Here is a 13213-nt window from a genome sequence, read left to right as displayed (position 1 = left end):
GAGACTCAAGTATGTGCCTGCTGCCAGCTCTATAGGGGGAGGACTCAGCAAAGGAACATGTCTTCTGCTAGCACTTCTGTCTGGGAGAAAGCTACCCCTCCAGCCCTCACCCCAAAGCCAGACAATTTAGTTCCTATGTTCAGAGCAAGTGAGTCTGAGTAAGTCTGAGTGTGGGCCCTTTAAGAGGAACTGCCTGGGACCCCAGCAGCCTCCCGTCTTACTCAGACTCAATCTCTGCTGTATTATGGGGACTTCTGTTCCTGGCCCTGGAGCCCTGGGCTGAGACTCCTCCCCAGCTGAGATATCCCTCCTGATTCTTAACCTCCTCACATGGGTGTGGGACATGACCATTCTGCATTTCTGCCCCTCCTACCGGTCTCCCTGTGGCTTCCTTAGTTATAGGAGTTCTGTTCAGCTAGACTTCAGGCAGTTCTCAGTGATGGTTGTTCAGTAGTTTAGTTGTAATTTTGAAGTGGTCACAAGAGATGTCAGTACTGCGTTTACCTACTCTGCCATTTTGACTAGAAGCCTGTTTTTCCCCCCCATTTAATCCCCTGCCCTCCCCCAACTTTATTTTGTGAAGAATTTAAGGGACACATAGAAGATTCCATTAAATAGGAAAGCAGTAGATCTGATATAGCATTGGAAGATACCAAATCAAACATATTGTAACAGTTATTAAAAATGTGAATTATTTTAATTATTTTTTTTATCAGTTTAAACATTTGCTCATCAGAAATTTATTCAACTTACTATGTGCCAGAAATGATGGAGCCACAGCCTTTACCCTCACATTCTAGTTGCAGGGGAGGATGTGTAGATGGTAAACTGCCTGGGTGCTAAGGCTGGTCGTAGAAGTGGGCACAAAGACCAGAGAGCAATCAACATTGTCTGCCAGTTGTACAAAGTGGCAGGGAGAAGAGGCCATTAGGCTAGAAGGACTGGGTAGGATTTCATCTGGTGCCCAGTCCAGGCTGCCCCAAAACACGTGATAAAAACCAGGTCTGTTAATATTGAATGTCAACTTTAATTGGAAAAATGTTTAAAAATACATTTTTTAAAAAGGCAGTTTGTTTAAAAATAGTGGATTAAGATGACTTTTTGGTAAAAAATAAGCTCTTCATTGATTAGTTGCTCAAGTGTTGGTAATTGTAATGAACCAATAAGCAAATTTATAATGTTGTATGCATCTTTAAACATTTTTGTTTGTTTTTCTGAATTCTATATATTTTTTTTCATATTTGCTTCTAATTTATTTCTCAGCCAATTATTTCTGCTCTGCAAATTAACTGTGGAAAGTTAAAAGCAATGAACTTCTAAAAAGTTGAAAACCCAACTTTTCACTATGACAAGGGGTATAGGCAAACTGGGTCATAAGGTCAACCTCTTCATGGAGGATATTAATCACAAGTATATATTTATAAGTCGAAAATGAGTTACTGGACAAGATTTGTTTTCATGTGTGTCATTGAGGCAGTTTGCTTCAAGGAACAACTACTGTTCTGACCAAGTTGGGTGCTACTTCCAGGCAGGGTAGGCCCAGCCCATTTGGGGAATGGCAGGTGGGACCTGTGGAGGGAGCACTGGGGTGGGGTATGTTGGAAAGATGGGGAGGAGCTCTACATGGAAAGGGCTCAGAGTCACACTGAGGCATTTGGCCTTGGTTCTGCAATGCTGTGAGCCACTGAAGGTGCTCAGGAATGAGCAGGATAGTCAAGGATGAGCAGTTCAGAGCTGGGCTCCTGTCCTAGCTCTGGGACCAGCTTGCCATGCGATCTGGCCATGCCTGCTGCTCTCCCTGCCTTGTTTAGCTCTGCTGTAGAAGGTGAGTTTCTGTGATTGTACTCTTCTGAGATGTCAAATGTCTTTATCTGCTTTTAATGTTTTCTCTTGTCTTTTTAAAATCAGATGGTGAACATTCTGTTCTGACTTTAAAGGTAAGATTAGTTTTTCAAAAACTGGTTTTCTCAATAGATTGAATTTCTACCATAATGTTTAAATAACTTTTGATTTTTGGGGGGGAAACCTCCCTTAAGAGTTCTTTCTGATTGGATGTTTCTTCCTTTTTTTAATCCTCATCCAAGGACATGCTTAAAGAGAAGAAGGGAGAGAGAGAGAGAAATATCGATCCGTTGCCTTCCCATGCACGCCCCAAGCAGGGATTGAATTCACAACCCAGGTGTGTGCCCTGACTAGGAATCAAACCAGCACAGGACGATGCTCAACCAACTGAGCCACTGCGGGCAGGCTGAATGGTTTTTTTTAATACTTAAAGAACTTGAAGAAATTCATATTTTCCACTGTTTAAAAATGAAACTAATGTATTGAGAGGTTTGAAATCACATAATTTGTAGAATGAATAGACAATAACTAATTTGCAAACATGGAAATAGTTCTAACTTAAGTTTTGAATTGTGTGAGGTCATAGGAATTTAAAAATTAAACATTTCTCAGTAGAATCTATATATAAAAAAGCCTAATATGCAAATTGTCCCCACGGGAGTTTGACCAGATAGATCACTTGCTATGATGTGCACTGACCACCAGGGGGTGGTGCAGAACGAAGGAAGGCCCGAGCTGGCAGCCAGAAGGCTCCAATCGGCCCTGATCACCAACTAGGCCTAGGGACCCTACTGTGCACAAATTTCATGCACCGGGCCTCTAGTTAATTTATAAACCTCATCTACTTTTTCAGCAGAAATTAGAAACTTAGTATCAGACTGATGTGTAATGGAAAAATTAACAAAAGTTAAAGCTTTCCCTTTCCTCAAGGTTTTGTGTTGAAAAGCAAGAACTTATATTCTTTTCTCGGCACCCTGAAAAACGTGCTTCTCTGCTGTTTATGGGGTCTTCTTGCATGTCCCAAGGAGAAAGTCCTGGCTGGAGTTTGCTTTGCACATCTCTCTGCTCAGCACCTGCAGCCATATCACATGCTTGAAAAATGTGAACTGATGGCCCATTACTCATGGGACCTACATATAAAGACAGTGACTGACTGAACTTACAGGAAAAAAGGCAGAAAGTTTGAACAGAAGATGCTAACAGTCTCAATTTATTAGGCTCATGACTTTTTTCCCCTTAGGATGAAAAAACACCATTATGTGGAAAACCTCCACCCTCCCCAGGTATTTGCCTTTTGAATTTGATTATGATTGAAAAGCTTATAGTGGAAGTATGTTCTCTGGAGCTGTGCTCAGATCCTGGGAGTGGGGACTGGAAGGACCTGTGGGAGGTGCTTAGATACTGGGAGGCTGGATATATGCAAATAAGGGTTCTGCTCTGGGGCTGGAGGCAATGTGAGATTTAGAGATGTTTTCTGGGGCACTCTCCCCTATAATGTTTGTGGAGCTTCGGTAGCTTTCAAAGTGAATTTTGTGAATTTTGCCTGTTATGCTTCACATCACTATCCAAAAACTGTATTGGGTATCAAGCCTTTTCAGCCTGTCCTCCATTCTATCTTAGTGTTGACTTGACTTTCACCCATTCTGTCTCTGGTTTTGGTGTTGTTGTAGGAGTTTGCTAGGGCTCTAACTTCTAGCCCATAGGCTCATTCGTCTTTGTATATATCCTGCCACTTAGCCCATCCTTTGAATTTATGTATTACTCAAACTGTTTGCTTATACGATTTCTATGAAATATCAACAAGCATCTCTTTGAAAATGTTAAATATACTTATTCCAAAATCTTGTCATTTTTGTGCCAGCCACTCTCTCCTCTATAATTTGACTTGGGTGCTTTTCTTGGCTCTGACACTTGCTGGTTCTTGGTGGTGTGCCCACCTTGGTCCTTGAGAGCCCCTGTTGGTCTGCCTGGAGACACTGCTCAGATGGGGAAACAAGCAAGGCTGCCAATTGTACAGCCTGTCTCCAGTGACTGACAGGCCAGACAGGGGTTTTAGGGGTCCCTCTTCCTTATGGGATTCTACACCCCTTCAGGCTTGCCCTGCCTCTTTAGTGCCTGCCTGGCCCAAAGGATTTGAGCCCCATCTGGTGCTCTAACTGGACATCTTTCTAGGCCATTTAGGTTCCTATTATCTGCCAGGGTGAGGCATCCCCACCTTTTGTAGCTGAGGTCTCCTGACATATTTTAGGCTGCAGCTTCTGTCTTCAACCTAATCTCAATTGTTTTCTTTCTGGGGTTCCCCTCTTGTTCTCAGTGTAGCTGTGGGGTTACTCATTTCTTAGCCTTTCCTTTCATGTTCTAAAGACTGGATATATGCGTATCAGGGTCAGAGGGTGTTATCTGGAGTCACCTGTCCCCTCCCTAGCTTTTGCCTGTCCCCTGGGGTGTGTGCTGAATCTACTGTCTGGAGCCACCAGCCTTCCCCCGCTTGTCTATCCACAGAAGCTCTGCTTCTGTTTCCACCTCCACTTGGAGGTGTGCCCTGGCCAGGGAGCCCATTGTAGTTTTCACCTTTTTTGAGCTTTGTGAGCATATCTCTTCATGGAACATCACTCTCTTTTCTTCCCATCTTTCCTTTTTCTTTTCTTTTTTAAATATATTTTTAGTGATTTCAGAGAGGGAGAGAGAAACATCAATGATGAGAGAGAATCATTGATCTCTGCCTCCTGCACTTCCCCTACTGGGGATCGAGCCCACAACCTGGGCATGTGCCCTCGGCCGGAATCGAACTTGGGAACCTTCAGTCCGCAGGCTGACGCACTGTCCACTGAGCCAAACCGGCTAGGGCTCTTCCCATCTTTCTTGCTTTTCCTTCTTAAAATCCTTCGTGGTCTCTGGTTTCCTTCTCTCCATGGTGCCATCAGATACTGCCCACATCTGGTGGCTCCCCTCTGTTTCAGCTGAGTCTGCCTTCAGTGCTATGGGCCTGTGTCCTAAGCCGAGCTTAGCTTCTCTTGCTCCACTTGTTTCCTTGTCTGGCTAAGTGTCTTCCAAACGCAGATCTTGGTTTGCCCCCCCCCCCCCCCCCCGCGTTGGGTCCTGTGGGGCTTTAGCCCCTGAGTCTTTCGCTCATATATCCCTCTCTGTTCCCATCTTAGCGCTGCCCTCAGAGCTCCTCTGGGCTGGGCCTCATTCCTTCCCTTTCTTTACTGCTGCCCTGAGGGACTCATCTGAGAGTAGAACCTCTTCTTTTCACACCTCTGCCCAAAAGCCTTCCTGGTTCCTGGTGGCCTCCACTCTGCATATTATGATATACAAGCGCCTCCCCTGAGTCCTGCTTCCCCCCTGTCACCTCTCTTGTCATCCACTGTAGTCTCATCAGACCACTCATTCTTTCTTGTGCAGGCCATTCTCTTTCCCAGGAGCAAAGAGAGTAACATGAGGCCTGACACAAAGTAGTTGCTAACATGGTTTTTCAAATGAGGTCTCACGTAATTTTGATGTAAAATTGTAAATGTCAATATTTTAAAACGTTTTCCTTATACCTTTTCAGATATAACTGGTAAAACACATCGACGATGTATAGAAATAACCAAAGAAAAGTTTGAGAAATTAAAAGAAGAAAATTTGCATCTGAACACAACAAACCAAACACTTACTCTTGAACTTAACATAGTAAAACAAGCAATGAAAGAACTACAATTAAAATTTAAGAGAAGAGTAAAAGAAAATGGAAAGCTGAAAGAGGCCGAGAAGGCATCCTCTAAGGAAGGTGGGGACAACTACAGTTTTTTAATTAAAGGAACAAACAGGACTTAACTCATTTTCTTATTTTGAGAGTTAATATTTTAGGTTGTAATATTTATTGATTTTAATGTTGATATATTTTAGGTTCTTTTGTGAAATTTGACTTTATCTGCTATATCATTATTGTTATGCTAAAGAAATTCTAATACTTCTGGATTTGATGCTTAGGAAAGTAACTTTACATATATTTCATATCAGTTTTTATCTCATTGAACAGCATATAAAAGTGCCTTTTCACCACATATTTACCAATAATGAGGATTATATTTTTCTTGCTAATTTGATAGGCAAAAAAAGAATCCCATTTTTTAAAAACATATATTTTATTGATTTTTTACAGAGAGGGAGGGAGAGGGATAGAGAGCTAGAAACATTTGACCAGAATCGAACATGGGACCCTTCAGTCCGTAGGCCAGCATTCTATCCACTGAGCCAAACCGGTTAGGGCAGGAATCCCATTTTAAATTGTATTTCTCTTATTATCAGTGAGCTTGGGTATTTTTTTCATATCTTTGCATATCATTTTCTTTTATAAATTTTCCCACTTTAAAAAACATGTTTTTATTTATTTTAGAGAAAGAGGAAGGGAGAGGGAGAGATCAAAACATAAACAGTGAGCCCTAGTCGGTTTGGCTCAGTGGATAGAGCATTGTCCCGCAGGCTGAAGGATCCAGGTTTGATTCTGGTCAAGGGTACATACCTGGGTTGCAGGTTCAATCCCCAGCCCTGGTGGGGACACGTGAAGTAGGCAACCAATGGATGTGGCTTTCCCCCTCCCTTCCACTCTCTAAAAATTAATGGAAAAATATCGTCAGGTGAAGATTAGCAACAACAAAAAAAGATAAATAAAATATAAAAAACATAAGCATCTATTTGTTGCCTCCTGCACGCCCCTACTGGCGATCCAGCCCAGCCAGGGCTGCATTATAGTCTTTATTCAGGTTTCTAATGTCTACCTCTTAACAATAGTACAGTTGTCCACGCTAAGAAATTAACATTGGTATATTGTTGTTTTTTAAATTCTCACCCAAGGATATGTTTTTATTGTCAGAGAGAGAGAGAGAGAGAAATCAATGTGAGAGAGAAACATCAATTGGTTGCCTCCCATACACACCCTGACTGGGGACCAAACTCACAACCTAGGTATATGCCCTGACTGCAACCTTTTGGTACATTGGATGACGCTCCAACCAACTGAGCCACAATGGCCAGGGCTAAATTTTCTGACTTTAAATTGAGATATCTGGCTTTTTCTCATTGTTTTGTAAGAGCTCTTTGTGTATTAAGGATGTTAGCCTTCAGTTTGTTGATAATTTAAATCTAAAGGATATTTTTCTTTTATGGCTTATGCCCTTGATGTCAAGTCCTTTTTAACTCTCAGGTTATACATATATTCACTGATTTTTGTCTCTATCCATCTATCTATTTATATAAGGCTAATATTATTGCCTGAAGAAAGATTATATCATTTTCTTCTTATAGACCTTGTATCTTTCTTGTCTTAGTCACACTTATTTCTAGATACTTTACTTTATTTCTGTTGTTACTTTGTGGGATCTATTTTCTATTATGTTTTTTAATATTTGGGAAAGTTATTTTAATAAATTTTCCATTTATACTATATGATTTGCAAGGCAAATACTTATATATCATTGGAAACTGACTTTTCCTTTTCAATCTAAAGTTTTTATTTTGCCTTAATTAGTTGTACATGTAAAAATTTCCACAAACTTCCAAAGTGTTGACTATTTAGTGTTAAAAAACTTAGAAACTTTTATTCATTTGAACCTATATGTAATTCACTGCCTCTGTGAGCCCAAAAGGGCAGATGGTTAGCAATTCATATAAAATCTTAATCTATTTGATACATGTTCTTAGAGTATAATATTAATTTTTTTCAGTAGTTGCTGCACCTGAATTACTTTATCTAAGAAAACAAGCTCAAGAACTGGTGGATGAAAATGATGGGTTGAAAATGACTGTCCATCGTTTGAATGTAGAACTGAGCAGATATCAAACAAAATTCAGGCATTTATCGAAGGAAGAGGTAATGTTTCCAATTAAGAAAAATCAGCCTTTTTCTAGCCTTTCAAGTTGAATTGAGGGATTCATATTTATTACAATTTGGCATAAAAAGACACATACAAAGCACAGCATATTCTAGGGACCTTTCTATTTCCTTCTTCTTCCCTCCACCTCCCTTCCTTTCTTCCCTTCCTTCCCTCTTTTTTTTTTTTTTAAATATATCTTTATTGATTTCAGAAAGGAAGGGAGAGGGAGAGAGAGAGAGAGAAATATCAATGATGAGAGAGAATCATTGATTGGCTGCCTCCTGCACGACCCCACTGGGGATCGAGCCCGCAACCCAAGAATGTGCCCTTGACCAGAATTGAACCTGGGATCCTTCAGTCCACAGGCCGACGCTCTATCCACTGAGCCAAACCACCTAGGGCTCCATTCTAAGTCTTGTTCCTCAAGTTTAGTGTAATTTATCAGTGCACTAACTCTCAAAAGAAGACAGACTAGTTTATACAGACCCCAAATCACCTAACTCTGGTCAATGGGACTTGCATTCATGAGTCCCACACAGGTTTATAGCAAACAAGAAACAGTTTTTAAATGGGCTCAGGAGCACACCCCCAAACTCTGAAGCTGTATCCCAGGCTCAGCACAAAGGGAGCCTGCAAAAATGGCCATCTCCCACTTTTTCCCTTAAAGGGGTGTAACTGCATACTTTCCTGACTGCTGCCTGAGGGTCTGGCTACTAATCATCCTGCATCTAGGTGCTGACTCCAGTCCCCTCGTTGGGACACTGTGGGTCTTGGTATCTCCTCAACTACTGGGAGCCACTAAGAACAAAGACAGTGGACTATCACAAAGGTTTGAAAGGCAACCAGGAACTCCAACTGGGCTGATGGGTGAGGTTCATCTCCTATAAGAGACCATTCTGCCAAGACTAGGAGAGGAGGCTGCTTTATCTAATTAGCAACACTAACTCAGAGGGTCCAGGAAAATGAAGAAAGGAAGGAATGTGTTTCAAACAAAAGAACAAAATTAATCTTCAGAAACCAGCCTTAATGAAATGGAAATAAGTGATTTACTCAGTTGTATAACAGTCGTAAAGATGCTCATCAAGGGAGCTCTCCCTCAGGGGAGCACGCCCACACCTTTCTTCCTTCTCAGGCATGCATTTGAGGGGTCCCAAGAGACTGGCAGCCAGGAGAGCAGTAGGCGGAGGCAGCTTGTCCTGGGCTAACCCCCTGAACCTATCTCCAAGGCTCCCTGTTCTCTGACTCTCCAATGAGCCAAAGCAGCCCTGCCTAGGCTCTCTTCTGTTGCTGCTTCTATCCTAAGCTCTTCCTTGTTTCACCATCCCCAGCTTTCAGAACAGTACTCTCAAAACAAAAAAATTAAAGATGCTCATCGAGGTCAGGAAAGCAATGCATGAACAAGTGAGAATTTCAACAGAGATAGAAGATATAATAAGGTACCAAAGAAATCATAAAGCTGAAGAATACAATAGCTAAACTGAAAAATTCAATAGAAGGGTTCCACAGCAAACTAAAGCAAATGGAAAAAGGATCAGCAAACTTGAAAACAGGGCAGTGGTATTCATCCAATCAGAGAATCAAAAAAGAATGAAAAAGTGTGAAGATAGCTTAAGGGACTTATGGCATACCATCAAGCAGATGTATATACACATTATAGAGGTCTCAGAAGAAAAAGAGAGAAAGGGACAGAAACCTTATCAAAGATATAATGGCTGAAAACTCCTCTAACCTGGGGAAAGAAACAGATAACCAGATTCAGGAAGTCCAGAGTACCAAAGTAATCTAAAGAGATGCACACCACCCTAGCCGGTTTGGCTTAAGTGTCGGCCTGCGAACCAAAGGGTCCCGGATTCAGTCCTGGTCAAGGGCACATACCTTGGTTGCAGGTTCCTTGGGCCCTGGCCCTAGTATAAGGCAACCAATCAATGTGTTTCTCTCACATTGATGTTGCTCTCTGTGTGTTTCTCTCTCTCTTTTCCACTCTCCCTAAAAACCAATTGGAAAATATCCTTGGGTGAGGATTAACAAAAAAATAAATAAGATAAATAAATAAAATAGACCCACACCAAACCACATTATTTTAAATTGTCAAAAGGTAAAAGGAACACGCAAAATGGCCATTTCCCACTTGGCGTCAGTGAGTCTCCAAGAGAGAATCTTAAAAATAGCAAGAGAAAATGTTCTTCACATACAAGGGGACCTCTATAAGACTGTAAGTGGATTTTTTTAGCAGAAACTGCAGGCCACAAGGGAGTAGGATGATCTATTCAAAGTGCTGAAAGAAAAAATTATGCCAAATCAGAATAGTCTACCTGGAAAAGTGGTCCTTCAGAACTGAGATAAAGAGTTTTCCAGACAAACAAAATTCAAAGGAGTTCGTCACCAGCTGACCAGCCTTACAAAAAATGTTAAAAAGAATTCTTCAATGCCCAGCCAGTGTGGCTCAGTGGTTGAGTGTTGACCTATGAACCAGGAGGTCACAGTTCGATTCCCTGTCAGGGCTTATGTGCAGGTTGCGGGCTCAATCCCCTGTAGGGGGTGTGTAGGAGGCAGCCAATCAATGATTCTCTCTTATTGATGTTTCTATCTCTTCCTCTTTGAAATCAATAAAAAAAATTTTTTTTTTAAATGGAGTTCTTCAGCCGAAACCGGTTTGGCTCAGTGGATAGAGCGTTGGCCTGCAGACTGAAAGGTCCCAGGTTCGATTCCGGTCAAGGGCATGTACCTGGGTTGCGGGCACATCCCCAGTGGGAGATGTGCAGGAGGCAGCTGATTGATGTTTCTCTCTCATTGATGTTTCTAACTCTCTATCTCTCTCCCTTCCTCTCTGTAAAAAATCAATAAAATATAATAAATAAATAAATAAATAAATGGAGTTCTTCAAGCTGAAAAGAATAGATACTAATTAGTAACAAAATCATATGAAAGTATAAAACTTACTGGTTAAGGTAAATATATAGTTAAATTCAAAATACTCCAATATTGTAATGATGTAAATCATACCTCTAGTATAAAGGTTAAAGACAAAAGTATTCAATATACAATAATTTGTTAATGGATAAACAATATAAAAAGGTATAAATTATATCAAAAACAAAATGTGGGGTAGTGGTAAAAATATAGAGCTGTGTGTGTTTATTGTGTACTGAGACCCACCAGTGACTCAGTGAGGGGAATTGTAGTGAGCATGTAGATGCAAGCTGATTAGAAGCTCAAAGTTAAGTTGTTATTCGCTTAAAATGACTGTTAAAAATGTCTTATGCAAGCCTCATGGTAATCACAAAGCAAATACCTATAATAGATGTACACAAAAGAGAAAGAGAAAGGAAGAATCAAAACATACCACTACAGAAAAGCATCAAATCACAAAGAAAGAGAGCAAGAAAGGCAGGAAGGAATTACAAAACAGCCAGCAAACAATGAACAGATGGCAACTAAAAAGGCCATACTTAATAATTAATTAAAATGAAAGGACTAAATTCTACAATCAAAAGCCATAGAGTGGCAGAATAGATAAACGGAAAAAAGATCCAACTATCTGCTGCCTACAAAAGACTCACTTCAGCTGTAAGGACATACTTAGACTGAAAGCGCAGGGATAGAAACATACATTTAATGTAAATGGAAGCCAAAAGAAAGAAGGGGTAACTATGCTTATATCAGACAAAATAGAGTTTAAATTAAAACGGTAAAAGAGACAAAGAAGGCTATTACATAATGGTAAAGGAGTCAATTCATCAAGAGAATATAATAATTGTAAATATTTATGTACCCAATATCAGAGCACCTAAATATATAAAGCAAATATTAACAACTGAAGGGGGAAATAGCAATAATAGTAGGGGACTTCAATACCCCAATAATAGATAGGTCGTCAGGATGGAAAATCATAAGGAAATATTGGACTTAAACTGCATGTTAGATGAGACAGACCTAATACAAAACTTTTCCTCCAACAGCAGCAGACTACACACTCTTCTCAAGTGCACACGGAACATTCTCCAGCACAGACCATATGTTCGGACACAAAACAAGTCTTAATAAATTTAAGAATATTGATGTATCAAGCATCTTTTCTGACCACAGTGTATGAAATTAGAAAGTATAAGAAAATTTACAAATATGTGGACATTGAACAACATGCTACTGAACAACCAGTGGGTCAAAAGAGAAGTAAAAAAATACCTTGAAACAAATGAAAATGGAAAAGAAAAAAAAAATACCTTGAAAAAAATGAAAATGGGAGCATGACGTGCCAAAACTTATGGGAAGCAGCAAAAGTAGTTCTAAAGGGAAATTTATAGCAATAAATACAAACATTAAAATCTAAGAATAAATGAATAACCTAAGTTTACACCTTGAGGAACTAAACAAAAGAAGACTTTTAGCTCAAAGTTAACAGGAGGAATAAAATGAAAATCAGCAGAAATAAATGAAATAGAGACTAAAAAGACAACAGAACACATCAATGAAACTAAGAACTGGTTTTTTGAAAAGACAAATACATTTGACCAACCTTTAGCTAGACTAAGAAAAAAGATGATTCAAATAAAATTAGAAATAAAGAGGAGGCATTAGAACTGATAACCCAAAAATACTAAGGATCATAAGAAACTGTGAACAGTTATACTCACCAAAATACTACATGGTATTAAAAAAAAATAGTTGAACTTATGGAAAACAGGTGAAATTTGAATATATTCTGTAGATTAGAATATTGTATATCACTGTTGAGTTCTTGATTTTTATGATGGCAGTGTGGTTGAGTAAGTGAAGGTTTTTCTTTTTAGGAAATATACACTGAAGTATTACAGGAAAGGAGGCATTTTATCTCAAATTATTCTCAAACACTCCAAAAGAACATTTTCTACACATATAGATGCATAGATTGCTGATGCATAGTTGATTAAGAATATCTTAAGGCTTGAAATTTCAGAATTATAGTTTAATTTGTCTTCAAAATGTGTTTTGTTCTTAGAGTATAAATATTGAAGGCCTACCATCAAAGGGCCCTATTCCACCCTGGTTGGTAAGTAAAAGTTATTTAATTTCAGGCCCATATTTTCTGGGCTATATTTGAATAGCCATTCAAATCCATTCCAAATTAAGTGTATTTTATCATCTTTAAAAAAATTTTCTGGTTGTGTTTAGATGTAAGAAATATATTAACCTTCTTTACCAACCTTTATCTTCAGTTGGATATAAAGTACCTGTCACCCTTGTTGCTGGCTTATGAAGACCGAATGAAAGAAAAAGACGAGCTCATTTCCACCCTTCAGGTAGGTTGGCAGATGTCAGAAGAGACAAGATTTATTAAAAAATAAGACCATTTTAAACTTTGAATACCTATTCAAACATCTAACAGGTACTCAAATGTTTGTTAAAGGAAAGGAGGAAGGAAGGAAGGAAGCAGGCTAGGAGGCAGGGAAAGAAGGAAGAGGGGAGGCAGGTTGGGAATGATGGGTGGAGCAGGAGGGGTGGGCATGGTTAGATGGAGTTATGGAGGGACAGGG

General features: G+C 39.7%; 1 protein-coding gene across 1 annotated transcript in view; it reads left to right on the top strand.

Annotated features, from left to right (window-relative positions):
• The window catches only part of CEP89 (centrosomal protein 89), a 73172-nt gene that overhangs the window by 20775 nt on the left and 39184 nt on the right, over positions 1–13213 (top strand). Inside the window, exons 6-11 of the mRNA XM_081107645.1 lie at positions 1909–1937; positions 3083–3125; positions 5396–5614; positions 7551–7696; positions 12679–12729; positions 12896–12979. Of these exons, the coding sequence (XP_080963771.1) occupies positions 1909–1937; positions 3083–3125; positions 5396–5614; positions 7551–7696; positions 12679–12729; positions 12896–12979 (572 nt within the window). The remainder of the gene's footprint in view (positions 1–1908; positions 1938–3082; positions 3126–5395; positions 5615–7550; positions 7697–12678; positions 12730–12895; positions 12980–13213) is intronic.

Source organism: Myotis nattereri, assembly GCF_964212035.1.
Source record: "Myotis nattereri genome assembly, chromosome: 15".
Taxonomy (NCBI): Eukaryota; Metazoa; Chordata; class Mammalia; order Chiroptera; family Vespertilionidae; genus Myotis; species Myotis nattereri.
Note: the sequence above shows the minus strand (reverse complement) of the source record. Positions and strands in the feature narration are given on the sequence as shown.